The sequence below is a fragment of the Phocoena phocoena genome, chromosome 1 (genome assembly GCF_963924675.1).
Source record: "Phocoena phocoena chromosome 1, mPhoPho1.1, whole genome shotgun sequence".
In the NCBI taxonomy this organism is placed as follows: domain Eukaryota; kingdom Metazoa; phylum Chordata; class Mammalia; order Artiodactyla; family Phocoenidae; genus Phocoena; species Phocoena phocoena.
Genome location: NC_089219.1, coordinates 111,993,993 through 112,016,365, shown reverse-complemented (window position 1 = coordinate 112,016,365; position 22,373 = coordinate 111,993,993). Strand labels below are relative to the sequence as shown.

General features: G+C 52.8%; 1 protein-coding gene across 2 annotated transcripts; it reads right to left on the bottom strand.

Moving 5' to 3' along the window:
* Nucleotides 1-3,072: 3,072 nt before the first annotated feature.
* ATP8B2 (ATPase phospholipid transporting 8B2) lies at nucleotides 3,073-21,854 on the bottom strand. 2 transcript variants are annotated; one of them, XM_065897102.1, is made up of 28 exons: nucleotides 21,781-21,854; nucleotides 21,455-21,522; nucleotides 19,161-19,219; nucleotides 18,684-18,797; nucleotides 18,465-18,563; nucleotides 18,137-18,198; nucleotides 17,963-18,035; nucleotides 17,613-17,683; nucleotides 17,278-17,357; nucleotides 15,875-16,033; nucleotides 15,571-15,659; nucleotides 13,529-13,725; nucleotides 10,599-10,807; nucleotides 9,695-9,738; nucleotides 9,270-9,435; nucleotides 8,786-8,974; nucleotides 8,517-8,632; nucleotides 8,264-8,428; nucleotides 8,068-8,179; nucleotides 7,824-7,929; nucleotides 7,555-7,699; nucleotides 7,193-7,376; nucleotides 6,824-7,047; nucleotides 6,470-6,553; nucleotides 5,654-5,899; nucleotides 5,361-5,499; nucleotides 3,591-3,721; nucleotides 3,073-3,351 (listed from the first exon to the last, which is right to left on the bottom strand). In XM_065897102.1, the coding sequence occupies exons 1-28, from the start codon at nucleotides 21,852-21,854 to the stop codon at nucleotides 3,073-3,075; spliced, it is 3,684 nt and encodes a 1,227-aa protein (XP_065753174.1). The 2 variants fall into 2 exon arrangements, with proteins under 2 accessions (XP_065753174.1, XP_065753182.1); XM_065897110.1 differs by lacking the exons at nucleotides 21,455-21,522; nucleotides 21,781-21,854 and adding an exon at nucleotides 20,528-20,615.
* Between the last annotated feature and the right edge of the window lie 519 nt (nucleotides 21,855-22,373).

Here is a 22,373-nt window from a genome sequence, read left to right as displayed (position 1 = left end):
GCCCTTTGTTCGGGGTGAAAAGTGGCAGGAACAGGAAAGTTAGGAGCCTAACCAGCCTCAAGGGATTAAGGCCTGTTTCCCTGTACTGGGGGCGGGGGGGATTGAGGCCAGATGCCACTTGCTGCCTGAGGCTCAGGGTTCCAGAAAGAGCCTGGTAAAAGGCTGATTTGCACCTGAACAGGTTCTTCCTGTGTGGAGGCAGGTACCAGTTTGTGTCCCAGGGGTCTGTGGGCTATCCCTGCCCTAGACTATTCCTCAGGAGGAAAACTGATCTTATGTCCATGTCTTTCCTCCAAGCTTAAGCACCACAGATTTTTGTATTTTATTTATTTATTTTTATTTACTTATTTATTTTGGCCACCCTGCGAGGCATGCGGGATCTTAGTTCCCTGACCAGGGATTGAACCCGGGCCCCCTGCAGTGGGACCGAGGAGTCCTAACCACTGGACCACCAGGGAATTCCCAGAAATCTCTATTTTTGAGAAGGAAGAAAGGGAGGAAGAGGAAGGACTGCCACCATGACAGAAAGGACTGGCTAGGTCAGAAGACGAAAGGTGGGGTGGGGGAGTTGACGGGCATCAGGGTCCAGCACTAGCCCTGAGCTCTCCTAGGACACGAGCTCGCCTGGCTTCCTCACCCCTCTCCCTCCCTGAAAGACAGCAGCACACCTTATCTGCTAGCCTTCACTTCCTGCAGTCTTGGGCTGCCTTCTTTTTTTTTATAGCTGCACAGCATTCGGGATCTTAGTTCCCTGACCAGGGATCCCTGCGGTGGAGGTGTGGAACCTCAACCAGTAGACAACCAGGGAAGTCCCTACTTAGGCTCCTTAATATTTACTTCTGTGAAAAGCCAGGAAGATGGGAGGCTATGAGGCCTGTGCTAATGGAAAAGGCATGGGGTGGTGGTTAAAAAAAAAAAAAAAAAAAAAATCAAAAATATTTACCCGGTCCTTTCCCCTACACATACCCACCTATCTGGTATGTGTTAGGAAGGAGAGTTTGGCCTGTGTTTGGAAAAGCAAACAGTCAAGGTCCTAAGCACCCAGCCATCAGCGGAACACAAAGTTCCTGTGATCCACGTCAGTCCCGCCCACTGCCCCATCTTCCAGCTGAAACTCAGATACCAGAAGGTGTGCAAACAGAGGAGGTGCTCTACCGCACCAGTCAGATTCTGTTTTCTCCACTTCGGCCCACATCTACCCACTCAGTTCCATTTAAGAAACAGTTTCTATCTGTCTTTACTTTTACCACCAGTCTTGGTTAAACATCAGAAAAGAGACAAATTACACACTTCTCAGAAACTGGAATTTTATAAAAAGGCATTTTTCTCTTATATCCATAAAATGATATAATTTTTGCAAGTATAGAAATGTGTCATAAATTATACAGAATGTTCCTTAATTACAGCTCATTGCAACTTGGTACTTTCCTCCCTCCCTAAAAAACGAGAGAGAACCAAAAAAATAATATATATATAACTGTATATATATATATATTTATATATATATATATATTTATATATTTATATTTATATAATATAGACAAACAAAATATGAAAAAAAATCATTTCCTCTTTGGTATAAAAATCAGACTCTCACCTTGAGAGACACACAAACAGACATGATGTTGGGTTTGTAAACCATGTGGCCTAAAGAATTTCCCTGTCAAGCTTTCCCCGCCCCCATCCCCTGCCCACCCCACCCCGCCTCAAGGCAGCCCACCTCCAGTTCCCTTGGGACTCCCACATAGCCCACTCCCAGCTCCACACCATTCCTGAGTAACCCTCTCCACTACCAAAGACAAGGAAAAAGTTCTTCCCAAGACTGATTTGGTAGCAACTAACTTGGGAGACACGTAATTTAGGGAAGTGCTTCCTAGGTGTAGATAATGGAGAGGAAGGACAGGCAAACCAAAGCTCTGCTGTCCAGACCAAGCCAGGCACGGGGCAGCCGCCTCCTCTGCTCTTCCCCACCACTCAGTACAGGGACCCCACCAAATCCTGCCGCGTGCTGGGCCTGGAGCGGGTGGGACCTCTTTTACCAGAGGGAGAAGTAGAGGTCAGCTTCCCTTTAGCCTCATCTCATGATGCTCAGCTTCCCCTTTGGGGCCACCTCAGGCACAGGAAAACACCAACGAGGAGGGAGAAGGAAAGTCAGAACAGACTCTGCCAGTGAACTTGGGTCTAAATTTAAAATGAAAGAAAATGTTCTTAGGACTACATTTCACACCCAGCTTTAGGTCACTGAGAAGGACAGGGCCACTTTCCTAGGCTCCAGCCCAATACCAGCAGGACTTACGGAATCCAGGAGTTGTGTGTGTTGAGGAGGGGTAGCACTTCACTCTCAAGGTGAGGAAGGAGACAGGAGCAGACCCCTGTATACTCTCCCCACACCCTGTGGCTGACAGGCACCTCCCTCCCTGGTCAGCCTCTCTGTCCCTCGTGGGCACCAGCCCCTCCCAAACCACTCCACATCTATCCGGCCTCCTCTTCCCCAGGAGAGTTAAGACACCAATCACAACATAAAAGTCATATAAAGGCCTCCTCCACTTGCCAAATAAAAAAGACAAAACCAAACTGGACACAAACACACATCAAGGAGAGACACACACACTGTGAGGGGCCGAGGGCCCCAGCAGGTCTCTGGCTTCCCGGCATGATACATTCTTGTGTAATTCAGGAACAGGGGCTCTGGGGCCCCTCTGGGGAGTGGGAGTAAAAAAATACAGAGATTACAGTCTCCCTGTGGGCTCCCAGGCAGGGCAGGGGCAGACACAATCTCTCACAGTTTTTTCTTCTGTTTTTGGTTCCACATCTGATCCCCCACTGGGGCTGGTCAGCCCCCGCTCTGCCCTTGGGGCCAGCCCCCTCCACCCTCCCAACTGCTAGGAGGGCCCTGGGCTGGGGATGCCCCAGCCACTCCTAGTGGGACCAGCAGGACAGAGTCTACCAGGGGAGATGGGATGAGGACCTGGGCAAGGAATGAGGACCCACAGTTCCGAGATGCTGTCCTCTCGGTGGCCGGCCAGCCCTGCGTGCGCTGATCACCGGCAAGGGGCGTCCCCGTCCCAGCCATCACCCCTTGAGGGGCTTCTCAGCCCCTCCGCTGGGGCTGCTGGCGCTGTCACTCTTCTTCCTGCGCAGGCTCTCAATCCAGCTGGAGCTGGAGCGGGTGGTGAAGCCAGAGAGCGCTAGGGAGCTGAGCCGCATGTTTTTGCCAGACATGATGAGCTCCCCGAAGCCCTCCTGGTGGGAGAAGGCATAGCCGGAGCGCCGGGAACCCGTGCGACCCACCCGCCTCATGCAGCGGTGCTGGGCCTTCTGCTTCTTCCTCACCAGCTGGGTGTAGCGGACCTGGCGGGGGAGGCACGAGGGAAGGAGCCTCCGTCAGCGTGGCAGCGTCAGACACTGCCTCAGGGAAGGGCCCCAGAGTGTCTGGGATGGGGCAGGCACGGGCACCTCCAAGACTGCCCAGGCTGTCTGAACCCACCGTCCACGCACTTAACAGAAACTGCAGCCACAGGCGTATTTAAGCCCAAGGGCTTTCGGACACACGAGCTCCATCCCCCAAAGCAGACAGGCTGGCCTCTCACCGTGTCTGAGAGATCCGGCTTCAGGTTCAGCCTGAGGAACCGAAAGGCGACCACAGGCATGATGCAGACGACTGTGGTGAGCACGATGGTCAGCCACACGGTGGGCTGGGCCAGAGTGTTCTGGGCATTACCTGGGAACAAAGGAGTCAGGGGCCTTGGGAGTCACAAAGCAGGTGCAAGGGCAGCACCGCCCCGCTGAGTTCCCCATTTCTTTTTCTGGCAGCCCTACTTCCCCAGTCTCAAAACCTAAGTCATCCCTGGCTTCTCTTTCTCTCTGCTCTGCAAGTATTTATCTCCAACTTGGACTCTAGCTCCAAACTCTGAAAACAACTTCAGACCTGTTTTGTTTTGTCTTTTTTTCTTTCTTTTTTTGGCTGCACGACATGCAGGATCTTAGTTCCCCAACCAGGGACGGAACCCACACCCCCTACAGTGCAAGCGCCAAATGATAACCACTGGGCGGCCAGGGAAGTCCCCAGACCTACTTCTTTAACTGCCTTAACCTGACATCTCTGTTGAACATCTAACGGGCACCTCGGTTTCACACGGCTGAAAGTGAACTACTGTTTCCTCCACCCCAATCTGCTCCACGTCTTCCCCAGCCCAGGAGATGCCACCACCCGCTAAGCTGCTCCAAGTAAAAGCCCCGGAGTCAACCTGGTTCCTACCCCCACCATCTCAGGCCCCCATCCAATCTGCTGGCTCCATTTCCAAAATATCTATGGGATTCCACCACTTTTCATTCGACTCCAAGCCACCATCATTGTCACCTGGGTTACTGCTATAGCCTCCTAGCTGGTCTCCCTGTTTCTACCTTTACCCTCTACCTTTTATTATCCACAAAACAGTAAGAGTGATCCTGTAAAAACATAAATCAGTTTATGACATTTCCCTGCTCAAAACCCTCTGATGATGGCTTCCTATCACATTTAGATTAAAATTCAAAGTTCTTACTTTGACCTATAAAGGCTTAAATTACCTGGACTGATTCTCATCTCTGCCCTCCTGCCTCAGCCATACCTTCCAACCTCGTTTCCTTCACTCCCCCAGCTCCTCTGCTGCTGACGACCTCCCCACAAGCCCTCACCTAAGGCTTCCATATCACTGTTTCCTCTTCCTGGGCTGTTCCTGTCCAGAGAGGCACATGGCTCACTCCTTCCCTTTATTCAGATTTCTCTGTGCCAATGTCTCTTCCTCAAAAGGGCTTTGCTGATGACCCTTGTACCTTGATGCCATTCCCCACTCTCTCCTCAAAAAAAAAAAAAAAAAGAGGCTCCTGGCAAGTCAAGTGCACACCTGACAGCCTGGCATTCTGATTCCTCAAATGGCCTGCCTCTCTAGCCTCTCTTCCACTGCTTCTCAAAGGGTATTCTTGTCCCACCCTAGCTGGAGAACTCTCTATTTCCTGGAAATAAACAGCCTTTTCACACTTCCAGCTCTCTGGCTTGGAATCTGGCTCCCAAGTCCTGGCTACACCCTCAGCAGCCTCTTCTGGGGGACTATCCCTGACCACCCCACAAACAGTCATTCTGCTGACCATGAAGCCTGCCACCCCTTCGCCTCCCTTGTAGCCTGGCAGGGCTGTTCTTCATTTTCATGGATACAGAGACTCTCTGAGGGCAGGGCCTGGGTCGGATACAACTAGATCCCGACAGCACCCTGGCAGAATACCTGGCACATAAAGAGTGTTGAATAAATGCCTACCTACCCCGTTAGTCCCAGAACAACTGTGATTCCTCACTGATTCAAGAGGAAGCCACAGGCACTCACCCACAAACCGGAATTGGTTTGGAAACATGTCGAAGAGCCCATTACTGTGCATGGCAAAGAGGATAGCAAAGTAAACCGCCAGGCTGCCCCAGATGAAGAAGTGGTTGATGGCCGTCCAGTAGCCGGTATCCAGCCCAATCTGCGAAAAGCAGTTGTTACAGGCAGAAGGAGCACCCCCCCACACACAAACCCAGTCCCCCCTCCCAGGAACAGAACTGCAGTGCCCAGTGTACCCCAAGGACAGGAGCCCCACCCCTTCCAGAGGGGAGGCCAGTTCCCGGACTGCCTCCTACCTGCACACTGACCACGATGACCAGTGAAGTGGCCACGGTGACCGCAAAGGACTGGTAGTCAGCCAGCTGAGTGCCATCATCGCGGGTGGCCTCAGCAAACACCCCATAGGGGATGAAGAACATGAGCACAGATGTGTAGATGCCCTGGGCGATGCAGATGAAAAATTCCCGCTTGTTGAAGAGGAGGTTCAGCTGGCCTGGCTCGTACAGCTTAGGGTACTCCATGCTCCGCTGCTCCGGGACATCCTGTGTGCGGAGGGCCAGCGGCAAAGGAAGTCTCAGAAGCTGCCGCTTTAACTCAGGAAGGCCAAGGGCAGACTCTGCCCCCCTGCCTCTTTTTTTTTCTTTTCTTTTTTTTTTTTTTTTTTTGCGGTACGCGGGCCTCTCACTGTTGTGGCCTCTCCCGTCGTGGAGCACAGGCTCCGGACGCGCAGGCTCAGTGGCCATGGCTCACGGGCCCAGCTGCTCCGCGGCATGTGGGATCTTCCCGGACCGGGGCACGAACCCGTGTCCCCTGCATCGGCAGGCGGACTCTCAACCACTGTGCCACCAGGGAAGCCCGTGCCTCTTTTTTTCTAAATTCGACAGCTATATCCGACCTCAAGCCAGCTGCCCCCAATCCATCTTTTGTTCAGCAACCCAGGGGAGTTACAAGTCAGGTGTGGCTGAGAGGGAGAACCAGCCACACCCTGACCAGCTCACAGAACTGCCTTCCCAGGGACCACAGGCAGTGGGCACAAGCCTACCACTATCAGGTGGCTCCCTTGCAGCAACGTCTTTCTCCCCAGCCCGCCCGGTCATCCAACTCCCCCATACCTGATCGAAGACCCCCATAGCCAGGACCGGGAGGGAGGTGTACACGATGTTATAAAGGGTGATGAAATACTGGTCATAGACGGTCTGGAAGGAGAACAGGGAGTGAGAGAGGAGTGAACGTGCAGTCTTTCTTCACTACAAATCAGGCGGAGGAAGACAGCCGACGTGGCATATGTGGAGGCCTAAGGAATTTTCTGGAACTCCCTCTCCACTTCTTCAACAAGCATTTTTTTAAATGCATGCATCAGACAACAGCTAGGCCCTAAGGGGACCAAGCAATGAACAGGACAGATACAATCTCTGTCCTTAAGGAGCTTAAGGATTGGTAAGTCAGGGCAGTGGGGAGCTCACTACCTGGGCCGAGAAGCCGCAGAAGAAGCCAAACCAGAAGTGGACCATGGTGAAAGCGAAGTTCTTGTAAAAGAAATAGCAGAGGAACTTGCACATGCGCAGGTAGGACCAGCGCCCATGCACCAGCAGGAGGCGTTGCAGGAACTTGAACTGGGAGAAGGCGTAATCGGAGGCCAGGACAGCCTGGATCCCTTCCTGCCCACTGATGCCCACACCAATGTGAGCCGCTGCAGAGACAAGAGATGACAAGAGGATGAAGACAGCCACACCCTTCAGACTCACATCACATTTTGGCCCCCTCCCCCATCATTCCTCCCTGGGCCCCTCTCCCTTCCCCAGCGCCCAGCCGCCACACCTACGCAGTCCACTCACTTTTGATCATGCTGACGTCGTTGGCTCCATCTCCGATGGCAAGGGTCACAGCCTTCTTGTACTTCTTAACCAGTTCCACCACTTGTGCCTTCTGCAAGGGGGTCACCCGGCAGCAGATGACAGCTTTGCAGGCACAGGCTGTCTCCAGAAACTCCAGCTCCATGTCTGCCTCTAACGCATGGGCCTGGGAACACAGAGTGCTGAGAGAGCCCCAGTCTTCTCCAGAAGAGACCTGGGGGTCAGCTCGTCCAAGTCCCTGTAAGACCGCAGCCCCCCTGAAGTCCAGGGAAATGGGAACATGGTAAGATCTAAGAGCCGCTCTCTGAAAAGATACTGCCCAAGCGAAGGATGACGACACTTACCAGGCTGTGCCCGTTGATGACCAGGGCGTACTCCCCAGCCACGGCTTCCAGGACAGAAGTGAGCTTGGAAGAAGAAAGCTTCTCCTGGTAGGTGAAGCCGTTGCCTACAGTGCGGGACGAGTCCATCATCTTCTCCCGGGCTTTCCTGTGAAGGGGGAAACGAGACCGTGGTCTGCCAGGACAGGAGCAGGGATTCAAGCCCAATCGGGGAACCTCTGCCCGACCCCCAGGTACACTGCAGAGCATCTACCTGTCTGGGGCCTTTTTACCTGAGCTCCTCCCGCACTTCCAGGACCGTGTGGCCAGTGACGATGAACACCTCCGTCATGTCGTCCGTCAGCATCTTGCAGGAATAGCCAATGTTCACGGCCGTCTCTACCAAGAAAGATTGCAGGAGCTCTGGACAGGCCCCCGACAAGGTCAGCGCAATTGCCAGCCCGATGTCCCAGGCTCATGCAAGGACTCCACGGGGCTGTGTCCAGATGCAATCTCCTTGGCCCTGCTGGTTCTCACCTTGCTTGTCCCCTGTCAGCACCCAGATCTTGATGTTGGCCAGCGTCAGGAGGGCGATGGTCTCTGGAACCCCTTGCTGAAGCTTATCCTCAATGGCCGTGGCACCCAGCAGCTGAAAATACCACAAGGGTCCCTGGGACGAGAGTCCAGGCATGACCCCTCCTTGCCCACGCTTGGCTCGTTCTGCGGCCCATACCATCATGTCGCTCTCAACCTCCTCGTAGACGCTGGCCAGCCGGTCCTCCCGGCTGTCCTGGGCCAGGCTGGCCTGGAGCCGTCTCTCGGCCCACTCCTCGTAGTACTCTTCATCCAGATCCTTGTAGGCCAGGACCAGGGTCCTCAGCCCTTCGCCCGCGTACTCCTGGAGAAGGAGTCAGGAGAGTCAGCCCCCAGCCCCTCCCACCACCCCGTGAGTAGCAGAACCACAGGGCTCCCTTCCTCACGCCTACATTCAGGTGGTCAGTGGTGGTGTTGAGGAGCTCTTGGGTGGAGTGGTGGAGTCTGTCCAGCAAGATGGTGTCAGCCCCTTTGCAGTACAGTCGGATCTTCCCCTCTGGATTCCGCACTATGGGTGGGGCAGGGGGAGAACGTCCCAGAAAAATTCAGACAGGTGAAGCCCCCCCAACCTTAAAACATCAAGGGTCACCCAGTACACCTCACCCATCCCGGGTCTGCATGCTGCCCCTGAATGCCCCCTGCACCCCCGTCCCGGCCTCACCTATGACTGACATCCGTTTGCGGATATTGTTGAAGTCCAGGATGGCCAGCAGCTGGTACGTGATGGCTGTGCCCATCTCGTGGACAGTGATGGTCTTGGGTGTACGAGAGCGGAATACGAAACCAAAATTCCTGGCTGCGGTGACCAGAGCCCCCTCGTCTGGCGACTGGGCTTTGTAGTACAGCTCCCCTGGGTGGGGAGGAAGAACACAGGTGGTGTCAGTAGCCCCATTCTCAGCCGAGTGTCCCGCCCAGGAAGCCCCAGGCAGCCACACTACAGATCACAGCCCGAGCCCAAAGGCACAAGTCAGGTGGGGGAGAACACAAGCCAGCTCCTCGGCTCACCTTCGTTTCTCTTTTTTTTTTTTTTAAGGCCATGCTATGCGGCACGTGGGATCTTAGCTCCCTGACCAGGGCTCAAACCCAGGCCCCCTGCATTAGAAGCGTGGAGGCTTAACCACTAGACCTCCAGCGAAGTCTCTCACCTTCGTTCTTTTCTTCTGACATGACGGTGTGACACAGGGAAAGGAGGCGGAAGAACTCGTGCGTGTGTGGGTCCCCCATCTTGACAGCCTCCAAGAGGGTAGGGTCCCAAAATAAGAACTTCTTGTCAGCCAGAGGATTGAAGGAGAAGTTGACGGGTTCAGGCCTCTGGAGCAGGTTAAGAGTGTGATCAGGAAAGGGTGGGTCACGAGGCTGCCTCCCAGGGAGGCGCTGTCCCCACCAAGATCCTGTCCACTGTGGACCTCAAGATTCCCACTTCTGCTACCAGCTCTTCCTTAGAACACCATTTCCTCCAAGCAGCTTCCATTTCCTGACCAGACAACACATCACTCCTAACCACACCAACCCTGCCCAGGCACCCTGTGTTTAACTGGCACAGACAATCACCATGGGGTCTGGACCTTACCTCTCCCAATTCAGCTTTGTGGCCCAGGACATCGAACACGTCACCTACACACAGCCAGGACAGAAGGAGGAGCACCGTCAGAGCTCGAGACCTCGCAGAGCAGGGGGAGAAGCCTCCAGCACAGGACCCCCACAGGCATCTGGAACCCACAACCCTAGTCGCTGAGTGAATGTCGCCCAGATTCACACGGCTGACTCAAAGGACAGGAGGCGCAGGCACCCTGGATCCTCAGAACCCCAGGACTGAAAGCCATGACACCCACTGCTCTCCATCCCCATCCACGCTCCAGCTCCCCCCACAGGACAGCTCCAATTCCACACCCATGTCCCTAGGGCTCCCAGGGCCCTTCGGGTGCCTTTCGCTCTTTAGGGCTGCACAACAGACAAAGCCTCACACACTGGCCATGGGGCCTGAGTTAGTAGAGAAAGCAGTTAGGAGAGGGGCTCACTCTGCATAAAAGACCCCACACACGCTGCCCAAGCCATCCCAGCAGCTCAGCCACAAGGCCACTGCAGCAGGGCCACACTGGAAAGGCCATGGTCACATTTCAGAGACTCACAAGGGCCCTGGACAGCAACACAGGGAGAGTCTAGACTCCAGCAGGGCTGACAAGGTCTAACCTGGCCAGTGTGCCCAGGGGCCAGTGTCTTGGGCTTCACTTCAAACAGCCAAGGAGCTCCCCTATTGCCTGGAGCTGGGATCGGGGTGAGGGCACCAGCAGAGGAGAGGGGAAGCACTGTCAGTGTCTACCTCCTGACCCGGGGCGCAGAGCAGACCCTCTCAAGTCCCACAGACCCAGGTAGGAAAGAAGTAAAACCCAAACATCAAGACAATTGTGGGAGCCCCAGCAGCACAATCCTTCAGGCAAGACGCAAGCCCTCAGTCCCTGGAGGCGCAGCCATACCGTAGCTGCGGCCGTTGATGGAGCACTTGTTGAAGACCATGATGTTCTGGGTGAGGGTGCCTGTCTTGTCAGAGAAGATGTACTCCACCTGGCCCAGCTCCTCGTTCAGGGTGGTGGTGCGGGCCTCCGCGGGCGTCCGCTTCTTCACGCAGAACATCTTCTTGTCCCAGTTGATGAAGTAGCTGTGGCCCAGGCGGATGACCTCCACGCTGCACAGGGTACAGGAGGTGAGGCTGGGGGCAGGAAGGGGAGGGGGACCCCACCCCCATGGGCCTTTGCTGCAGGCCCTCCGCCTGGGGAGAAACAAGAACGGAGCGGATACCTGGGCAAGGACACCTGGGTGGGGGAGGGCAAGGAGAGCCTAAAGGTGGGGGTCCCCGACCCTGACCCTCTGACGCTCTCCAGACAAAAAAGGTGCAAAGGGCCTGGGCAGGCGGGACAGACGGCACAGGCAGAGGAGAGGGGACTGTGGACAAGGCACTCGACCCGTTCTTACCTCAGGACTAATAATACAGAAACCATGCAGAGAAAACAAGAGAAAGTGCAAGAGGGAAGGAAGAGAAAAAAAAAAAGAGAAAAAGAAATAATGAGGGTGCTGCGCGTGCCACAGGCACACAGGCGTCCCTGCAGGGAGAGAAAACCGAGGAGGCCCTGGAGCCCGTGCCTTGCTGCCCGAACACAGGCGAGCTCGCTCCTTCCGCCCGGCTCTGGGCTACACAGCCTGACCTGGGGTGTTTGGGAAGAAGGCGGGGCAGACTGAGATGCTGACTCCAGAAGGAAGCGGGGCCTCAAGAGTCTGGGGAAGAACACCAATTTACATCGGCACAGGGCTCTCAGCACCCCACGGTGTACTCGCATCACCCTCTTTACTAGGCATTACCCTTGGGATTTGGACTGTTAGCATCTCAGAAAGGGCCCATGTTTAGGTCCAGCACAGCCAAGCAATGGGGCCACGTCTGGAACCCTGCTGCCAACCTGACTGAGGCTGCTGTCAGGACCCAGCGACCACACAAACAATGAGCTGGCTGGAAACGCCTTGATGGCCTTTGCCCCACTCCACTGATCAAGCGTCCCCTCTCCACCCTCCCCGCAAACACACACTGTAACCTGATGACACTTAGAAACTTTCTCAGGCAGCTACCATAGGCTTCGAGCGAACTTGGATACAAAACAAAGACAGCAAAGTTCAAAGGTGGAAAAAAAAAAAAATCAGATTGGAAACAAGAAAACCTTTAAATAGTAATGAAATACCAGAGTTGTGACGGTCATGATGAACATGCTACCACCCGTTATTCGTACAGTAATTTAATTTTTAAAAAGTATTTTCCAATCTTGTATCTTATATCAAAATGTCCCTATTAAGAGAATGAAACTGGTATTATTCTTCCCATTTTACATGAGAAAACCAAGGCCCTAAGGGACTGTGGATTTGCCTGAGGTCACGTGGCTACTGAGTAGGCAGGACTAAACCACAAGCCTTCTGAGTCTCCTTCTAATGTTCAAAAGCCCCTGTCCACTGTCCACCCTCAGCACAGAAACTCCTTATCTCCTACTCACTGTCAACAGCACTAGGACTCAGTGGCCAGTGGGGAGATCTGAGGACTATTTGGGGAATCTATGTGAACAAAAAACAACATATGGGAAGAGATCTGAGCATCTCTGTAAAGCATTTCCTCAAAAATGTTACAGGTTGGGAGTTCCCTGGCAGTCCAGTGGTTAGGACTCCGCGCTTTCACTGCCGAGGGCCTGGGTTTGATCCCTGGTCAGGGAACTAGGATCTCACAAGCCATGCAGCCAAAATAATAATAATAATAATAAAGTATACAATTCGATAAATTAAAAAAAAGTCATAGGTTCTCTTATCTCAAGTGCAAGGCACTAAATACAAAAATATCTTCTCTCTTCTTGCCATTCTTTCTTCCCCCTGCATCCCCCTGCCCTTCCTGTTCATTCTCCCTGTTAACATTCTCTTTCCTGCAAACATCCTAGATGTCCTCTTACTCCTATTCATGCTGTAGGCCACTGCCAGCCAACACTTCCTAAAGCATTCTTTAGACTTTTTTAAAGACTCTTTTAATGGTTTACTAAGTAAAAGTCCATTGGCAAAGATTCAGGACCCTCCACAATAGGGAACAAGCTTGTGTTTCCAGCTCTCTGTCTCACAGCCCCCCACTCACAGTCCATGATCCTGCCAAACTGTCCCAGGACCAACCATTGCAAGGTCCCTATCTCTGTGCCTTTGTTTCCAGCCCTCTCCTCCAGGCTCCACCTTCACCCATCCCTGCCACCATTCAAAGCTCAGTTCACCAGCAACCTCTTCAAAGATGTCCTCTCTGATTAACTATGCGGGGAGTAATGCTCTTCCAACCCTCATGGCACTTTGTGCCTCTGTGGTATCTCAGTGGGATGCATGGTAGCTCGGTGTCTTACACTGTTTGCATCTCTCCTCCCCTACCAGTTTGCTGCTTTTGAAGGCAGAGGCTGTATTACACATCAACTGTGTCCCCTTGCTTTACACATAAGGGTAACACTGAACGTGTTACAGCACTAGTTCCCATTTTGTTTTATAACATGTTCAGATTTATCTCCCTCTACTAGACTGAAGCTCCTGGAGGGAAGGAAATCCATTCTTAATACATCTTTGTATGTGCCACAGCACCTAGCATGCTTCTTTGCACAAAGTCTGCATGCGATAAATATGTGCGAATAAATCAATATGGTTTTTATTCTAATACAATCCAAAGTACCAGGGAACTGTGGTGACGTTTGCTTTGTACAAAAAGATAAACAGATAATATAAAATGTTCACAGCACAGGAAGGAGAGGACCCCAAGTTCCCTCTCAAGAATTTCACCTTCACAGAAGACAGAAGTTTGCCAAGGGACCACCTGAGCTCCCTGGAGAGACCCCAGAGCAGAGAGAGCACATACCTGACATAGAGCGATATGGGCACGACGGTGTTAAGGATGATGATGTAGGACCAGAAGGAGAGGAAGCCAGAGAAGAAGGCACTGTCCACCGCCTCATCCCAGGGCAGGTAGACCTGGAAGCGTGTCCCAACCTCGTGCTCCCAGATGGCATTGCCAATGGCTAGGATCACCCCCATGCAGACCAGAAATCCAAAAATCTGCAGAGGAATGAGAAGCAGAGGCTAAGCTGCCACTTAGGAAGCCCTCAAAACCAAGTGCATCTCTAAGGTCACCACTGGTACCCTGAGCCCTTGAAAGCTCAGGCATCTTTTTTTTTTTTAATAAATTTATTTATTTTTGGCTGCGTTGGGTCTTCGTTGCTGCGCACAGGCTTTCTCTATTTGTGGCGAGCAGGAGCTACTCTTCATTGCGGTGCACAGGCTTCTCATTGCGGTGGCTTCTCTTGTTGCGGAGCATGGGCTCTAGGCATGTGGGCTTCAGTAGTTGCGGCACGCAGGCTCAGTAGTTGTGGCTCGCGGGGTTAGCTGTTCCGTGGCATGTGAGATCTTCCCGGACCAGGGCTCTAACCCGTGTCCCCTGCATCGGCAGGTGGATTCTCAACCACTGCACCACCGGGGAAGCCCCTCAGGCATCTTTAAAATGGTGGCATGCTCTAGTGGGAAGCACCCAGAACTGGTGACAGGTTCTAGTCTGTCACTGACCATCACGTGGACTTCCTCTCACGATGTTTTATCAACTGTATGCTGGGAGGGCTGAAATGGTTGTGTAGCTCCCACTCTGACATCCTAAAACATTTGGGAGACCTCAAAGATGGTAAGAGTGGGGGTGAGCTACTTTCAACATACCAAAGCAGCTTATTAGAAATCACCCATTTACCGGAGCTAAGCCTCTACAGGCTAACAAAAATGCCGGGATTTGCCTGGTGGTCCAGTGGCTAAGACTCCACGCTCCCATCGCAGGGGGCCTGGTTTAAATCCCTGGTCAGGGAACTAGATCCCACATGCCACAACTAAGAGTTCTCATGTTGCAACTAAAGGTCCCACATGCAACAGCTAAGACCCAGCGCAGCCATAAATAAATAAATAAAATTTTTTTTTTAAAAATGCCAAGTTTCTGCAATGTTCATTATCTTATACAGATTGCCAAAAAAAGTCTTTTAACCAAGACACAAATTATGTCTTCATAAATGTAGATTTCTTAATAGTCAAAAAACTTATAAAGCTTGGAGTCCTTGAAGAAGGATCATAAGAAAGTTTTGGTGGTTTAAAAGAAAAAAATTGAGACCATTGCGTGATTTCAGACATCTATCTTCAAAGCTGCCTCCACTCTGGATGCTTTGAAGCAAAGCAGGAACCATCCTGATGTCCAAGGACTACCAGGGGGCGATGCAAGCCTTGGCCTGATAGCCTCTCAGACTGGGGTTTCTGCAAACCCTTCAAGGCCAGGGAGGAAACTGTCTCACCAGACGCTGACCCCAGCTTTTGCAAGCTGGCGTGTGGGGGGCAGGCAGCAGGCAGTGGGAGCACAAGAAGGGGAGGAGAGCCCAACAAGGAGCTCAAATTTCTAGCCAAACAAGAGAAGGATTCAGGAATTGCCAAAAACTAAAACAGAAACTTTTCCTTTGGGATCCTTTGCTCTTGGAAGTCAGGGGAAAAGACCCTGCTATCCATCCTCCAAATGGAAATTTTTCTTTTAATTCGCTCTCCATCCCCATGAAGGCCTCCTTGTCCCTGGCAAAGCAAACAGAAGGTCACATGCTACACTAAGTCACCACCATAACTGGAATCCAGAGAAGGGAAGATTTGTTTTAACTTTCTTTAAGTTGTTGATTCATGCACGTTCCTAATGTTTTTTAAATAACATCTTCCAAGTCCAAAAAGAGCCTGAAATAAACACTGTCTTTGAGTGGTTGACCTGCCAGTGGCTTTAAAAGCTAAAACCTGAAGGCTGACTACTGACCAGAGAGGAGAGATGGAAGTAAAGCGACCCGCCCAGGGAGAACCAGAAGGGCAGAGGCAGGAACCGTATGTGGGAAGCCTTACCCAGAGCACCAGCGTGTTCATTAGGCGATCAATACTTGTTCTCTTGAATTTGGTCCTGCCGCTGTTCTGCATCAACTTAGTGTCAGGACCTAGAAAGGAATGCGAAGGGCTGGGAAAGCCAAATAACAAATGTGCCTCTGGGCTTCTGCCCTGGTCCCCAGACTACAGGACATCAGGGTGGAAGAGAGACACTGGCGGGATGAGAAGCTTGGATCCAGGGCCCACTCAGCTTCCTCCCACATTCCTGCGGGAGGGTGAAGGCAGCAATTCTCACCCTTCTTTCTTTGGGCCCTAGGAGGCTCACCTGCAAAGATGACCAGCCCGAAGCACCACTCGGTGTTTCGCAGCACGCAGCCCCGCAGCAGCATGTTCTGGTTGCTCAGGGGGAACTTGTTCTCCTTCCAGTAGAGGGTTCCGCTGAATTTGTCCAGCTTATTGTTGGGAGGTTCGCAGATCACTTCACCTGAACAGAAGACAAGAGTGCCCCCGTTCAAGGTGCAGTCTGTAGCTTAACCAGGAGACAGCAACACAGAAAAAGAAGCTGCAGGGAGATGGTGTTAGGATGTGAGCCCATCACACACTGCTGGTGGGAGTGTGAACTGATGCAACTTTCTGGGAAAGGAATGAAGCAGCATGAACTCCTATTAAAAGTACACATAGCCTCAGACCCAGTAATCCCACTTTGGGGACTCATTCTACAGAAATGATAGCATAGGGCTTCCCTGGTGGCACAGTGGTTAAGAATCCGCCTGCCAATGCAGGGGACATGGGTTCGAGCCCTGGTCCAGGAAGATTCCACATGCCACGGGGCAACTAAGCCCATGTGCCACAACTACTGAGCCTGCGTACCACAACTACTGAGCCCACGTGCCACAACTACTGAAGCCCATGCGCCTGTGCTCTACAACAAGAAAAGCCACCCCAATGAGAAGCTTGTGCACCACAACGAAGAGTAGCTCCCCCTCACTGCAACTAGAGAAAGCCTGCGTGCAGCAACGAAGACCCAACACAGCCAAATTAAAAAAAAAAAATGATAGCATAGCTCAAAACAATTTTATTGAAGCATTATTTGAAGAGCAAAAGACTGGAAACAACTGAATAGTCAGGGGAGAGCTGAACAAATTACAATACATCAATTCTATGAAACACTATAGGGTTATGAAAAAGAATGATGCAAATTTCTTTACATAGCGACGTGATAAGATACTTATGATGAATTTAGTAAGTACAGAAAGGCGGTTGCAGAGATTTTAGTACAGTATGATCCCACTGATTTATGCTCACGTGTCTGTATAAACAGAGAAAAGTGTGGATGAATACACACTAAACTGCCAGTTAACGTGACTACCTAAGGAGACTAGAATCGGAGGGAAGGAGGGCTTTTTCTTATACGTGCTACATAGTTTGTCTTGTTAGAAGGAGCATATATCATTATTCTGAAACAAATAAGAAATAAGAATAAGCTGAATTTCAACATGTACAGCAAGGAGGGAGCTATCAGCCATGAGGATCTCTTGAAATGAGCATCAATTCACAAGTAAATGATAGCCACCTGGCATTCCTGACACCCCTGCCCCCCAAAAACCCAAAAAAGTCCAGAGCGGTGCATAATCACAGGAACAAGAAGCCAAAAAGAGAAGGCACAATTTAAACCCCCAAACCCACCCACCTCCTCTACCTGAAAGCTGCTTCTCCAAAATTACTCACCATCAAACTTGGCAAGCTTACTGATGTCTCCCAATTCCGAGGTGACTGGAATCGCCTGCCGTACTTTCATGTTGGTCTCTCTGGAAGGACAGTGTCCCTGAGGCCTGGTTCCCTTCTCTTCCTCTAGATTCTACCTGGGGGCACCTGACCATGGAGGACCACCCCCCCCACCGCAGGCATTACTAGGTGGTAATTCTTTTACACGCCCCAAAGGCTTTCTTACCCATCAATTTTCCAAAAGGTACAGAGCCCAGACCTGGGAACCTCTTTCAAAAACAAGCTTGTTACCCCAAAGGAGGCAGAAGGAGATGTGTGACACTGAGCATGCGACTTACCCATCGAGTTCTGCTGTCTCTATGTAACACAGCCCATGGGGCTCACTGCTGGAAAGGAGGAGGAGATCCGCCTAGAAAGAAAGCCTAGTGAGAAGGCCAAAGACCCAATCCCCCACCCGCAATGGACTCTTTGATGATCCCTCCTTCCACTAAGCACTCTTGGTTTGCTTAGTCCCAAGCATGTGAATGGCTAGAAAGGAGGCATATTAATATGACACAGAAGCTTCCCACTCAAGAAAGTTTCCTCCCATATGTGTTTAAGAGGCAATAGTCAATCAGGAAAGACTCATCCCTTTCTGCCAAAGTAAAGGGAGAGCACTGTAGGCCTAGAGGGGCACCTTGTCCCTTACCGCCACAAACTGGTTATTTTCTAGCTTGATAATATCACCAACACAGACATTCATCCACTGCTCTTGCTGGAGGCTGAGGCAATGAGAAGATAGAGAAGAGGCTGTCAGTAGCTAGAAAAGTTCCCAGGGGACCCCTTTCTTCCCCAAGGCCCTCAGTCTCCAACAGGCACTCACATTCCATTGATCAGCACCTGAGACTGACGGTTATTCACCTGGTTATCACTCTTGTGGCGGAACTGAAGAGAGGAAAGAAAGGTAAGACACCTTCTCCCGCTCCAAGGGACTTAGATGATCAGTGGAATGCAGAGCATGCTGGGTACCACCTTGTCTACACCTGTTCACAGGTCTACTCTCTCCCTGACTCCCCCTCCCTACTCTCGGCCAAGATATCATGGATCTAGCTGGACCAGGTAAGGAATGGCAAGGTCACTGAGGAATTGTGCTGGGTGGAGGAAAGTGAGTTGTGGGGTGGGAAAAAGGTATAAGAATGAAAACAACTCACATAGTCATCAGTGGCGTCTTTAACAGCTGTGATTGTGAGGACAAGAACCAAAGGCACAATGGTGGTGAACCAGGAGAGGGAGGAGATCTGTGGGATCAACTGAATAAAGGAAAGAGAAGGCATGCTTCCGAGGCCCCGTCCTCGTTTCCCCTAGACCTTTCTCTTCCTTGACTTTATATCGCTTTGTGAGTTGCAAAGGGTTTACCACAGGTCACTTACCTGCAGAATGAGAAGGAACAGGAAGTAGGTATTGGCAACTTCCTGGAACTGCTCAAAGAGGTTGACAGGCAGGAAGGTGAGAATATTGTACTTGGAGGTCTTGATGCAGTTACTCTGTGGCAGTGGGAGAGAAGATAATGAGGCAGCCTCCAACCCCAACCCAGAATGAGACTGAGGCTGCCTCCTCCGTCCACACTTTCCAAACCTCTGTCCCCAAAAGCCAGTGACCAGAGGTGTGGGAGGGCGAAAGAGGAGGAGGGAAGAGAGTCTCACGGGGTCAATGTATCCTGCTTCACTGACAGGTGAAGGCCATGAAAAATTCAGCACACAGCAGGTGGAGAGTGGCGAGGAGGCTGCCTTCCCCTCCCTCAAGCACTCTCCCAGCAGTCAGCCCTGTGTCCCAGCCTAGGACAGATGGGATGCACCTTTCCCCTTTCTGACTCAGGAGGAGAGCACAGGTGGTCTAGAGCCACTTACCGCATACTGGAATCTCTCATTGTATTCTCGGTCATTGGCCCGCGCCCTCCTTTCTTCTTCTGCAACAGAATGATGCTGCAGTCAGGAGCAAACTGAGGCCTGGCCCAACACCTTGTCAGGCCCACCCCACTCTATGGGTTTTCCACTGAGGGGCCTTGGTTCCTTCCACAGCACACAGTTTTTAAGGAGTTAGCACCACACCTGAGGTGCCACTAAATTCTTCCCTCTAGTCCACCTCTCACCACCAGCCTGACCACTGGGCTCTGCAGGTATTACATTCTCAGGACAAGATGCCTTCTCCTTTCCTCACCAACAACCATCAAGGTCTTCCACTGGGGACACTCAGTTTCTCTCCCCCATCCCTTTAATTAATGCTGTAGGAATTAACGGCATTGGGTATCTCCAGAGGAACAGTAGCTGAAGACACTAAGCTTCCTTCTCCTGGAAACCCCTGCAGATCAAGCCACGGTACTGCCCTCCTCCTAACCTAGTAGGTGGGGTGGGTGGCAAGACAGAGGGTCACTGTGCCCTGGAACTGCTCTGCGGCAGCATCCCAGCCCCACGTGCAGTCCCCCCTACAGAAGCCTCTGCTTGTCACATGTCATCAGCAGCGGCTTCTGACTGGCCCACAATGACATCATCTTATTTCAAAGCTCATCTTCAAGTGGGGGGGGGGGGCGCGGGGGCTGGTCAGGGATATGGGTCATGCAGACTGAGACAGAGATGAAAGAGGGAGGAATGGGATGTAGTTGAAGCAGTTGCTCTCTAACCATAACCTTTCTTGTGCCATCTGCACATATTTCTCCTAAAAAACACATCTGTCACTGAGTGACAAATGAACTACACCTATTCTGAACACCCACAGATCTGGGACTGCAGGCACCAAGTTCAGGTCCCAGAATATGGGGTTGTCCTAGGAAGTGTTCTCCAGCCCATCTCCCGTGGTCAGGACCACAGGCTGAAAAAGGGGGTACCCTGGTTAGGCAGTAAACATAATGCAAACCAGTCCTGGAGCCAAAGGCAGCATTCCAGATGCCTTCCCTCACCCCCTCCCAAGCCCCCTGCAGGGCACACTGCAGTAACAAAAACCTCAGACCAAAGCATCCTCTGCCTACCCAGAGTGCTCCTTCCCTGCATGGTCACTTTACTCCCAAAACTTCCCCAGAGGGGACCCCTCAGGCTGAGTGCCTGTGCAGTCACCAAAGACCATGCAAAAGGAGAGGAAGGGACCAAATGCTTCGGAGTCAGGATCTCTGGGTTTGCAGAGGACAAGGGAAGGCTGGGGGAGGCCGGGGACAAGCGAATGTGAGGGAGGAAGGGGGTAAATTACGGGCTCGGGAGAGCTGCCAGTCGCTGCCTCCTGTTACCTGTCCCCCAAGAGGGCTTCTTTCGGCTCCAGGAAGGGGGAGCCCCGGCCCGGGCCCACTTCTCGGGCATCTCCTTGGGGACCGTCATGATCCCAGTTTGAGCGGGGGAAGGGCGGGCTGTCTGTCGGTCTGTCCTCGGCCTCAGCGGCTCCGATGGGGCGGCCCCCCAGGGAGGCACCGGAGCTGCGGCAGCTCAGAGTGGAGCCCCGGCCGTGTGGCGCGCGCCCCACCTGCAGCCCCGGCCATCCTCCCGGCCGCCCGCACCCAGCGACGCCGCGCGCTCTGCTGCGCCACCGCCGCCCCCGATGTCCCCCGCGGACGCCAGCGCGTTCTGAGTGGCCCCGGACACGACTTGCACTCCCTGGGCTCCGCCCCCGCCCGCTCCCCCGACTGCAGGGTTAGCAGCCTGCCAGCGCGCCGCGTAGGCGAAAGCCAGCACGGAGTCCCGCCTCCCTCGGCCCGGCCAATGCGGGTGAGGGGACTGCCAGCGTTGTCCGGGGCAACAGCTTTCATCCCACCGCCTCCCACCCCCACCCCCGCCCTCAGGAAAACAAGGAGGACCTGGCCTTGGATGGGAAAATGAGGGGAGGAAACGAAGTGCGAGGACGGAGAGGAGATGGTGGGAACACAGCACCCCGGGCTCCCCAAACCACAGAATAGGAGCTCCAGGTGCCCCAAGATAAGAGTCTATGTGTTTGGGGGTGAGGGGCAGGTACTCAGCACCCTCCTGGGGAAGAACCCAGCTTAGGGAATCAAGGCGAAGAATTCGGTTTCCTAAGGCTCCCCCCAGGATGGATAGGGGCTGCAATCTACCCTCCTTCAGGCTCATGACCTGTCGTCCCTCTTCCTTTGCTCCCTGAGTCATAATAACACCCACTCTTGATGGTCCCAGGGGTTCCCCCCGACCCCGCCTCCTGCCTGTCTTACCTGGGGGGCGCTTTTTTGCACACAGTGCCATCTCACCCAGCAAGGTCCCAGCAATCCCATGGGAGACCCTGCAGGAATGTGACATATGCGTGAGGTCAGGAAACTGAGGGCAACCTTCATTCCCCTTTTCAGACTCCTCCTGAAGGTTTTCTTCCCCAGTTCTGACCTTGCCCCTCCCCCAGCCTTCCCCACTAACTCCACAGCAACACTCTGCTCTTACTGCCCTGATAGGTCCCTGAGAAAGAAGAGGGAACTTCCCCACCACCTCCCCCAATGCCTCTGCCTTGGATAACATGAGGTGACTGACCGTTTACAAAAACCAAGACCTGCTGGGAAAGGAAGGGGGCAAAGAAAAGAAGCCAGATATTGACAGGAGGGGCACAGCTCTCAAGGTACCCATCCCAGGGACAATGGATGCCCCATGTGCCCTCCTGGTGGCAGTGAGTGGGTGCCTGTGTTTACTGGAAAGCAGAATTTCCACTAAAGGGTGGGGTTGAGGGAACAAGAGCCAGGAAACACCTGGCAGAGCATCAGGAAACAGGGTGGGCAGGCCCCACCCTTCTCAAAAAGCTTATAATCTTCCCATCCCCCCCCATTACTGGGGCTTCCATTATCACCTCCTCCAGGGGAGCTCACTTTAGAGGCTTGGCCTTCACTTCCTGTACACAGTCCCCAAACCACTTCCTCTCAGTCTGGGTTAGCTGCCCTTCTGGGCCAGCAAAGGGGTCTTTTCAACCCTGCTGGGGAGTTATCCCTCTCTCTCTCTCTCTCACCCCAAGCCTAGTCCAGTCAGTCTGGCACTGGGTGAAAGCTCAGGGAGCATCAGTCAGATGGACCTCTGCTTCTTTCTATTTCCCTATGTCCTTCCTTTCACCTAAAAAGGTAAAAGCCCTGGCCTATAAGACAGGGTCACAGAGCC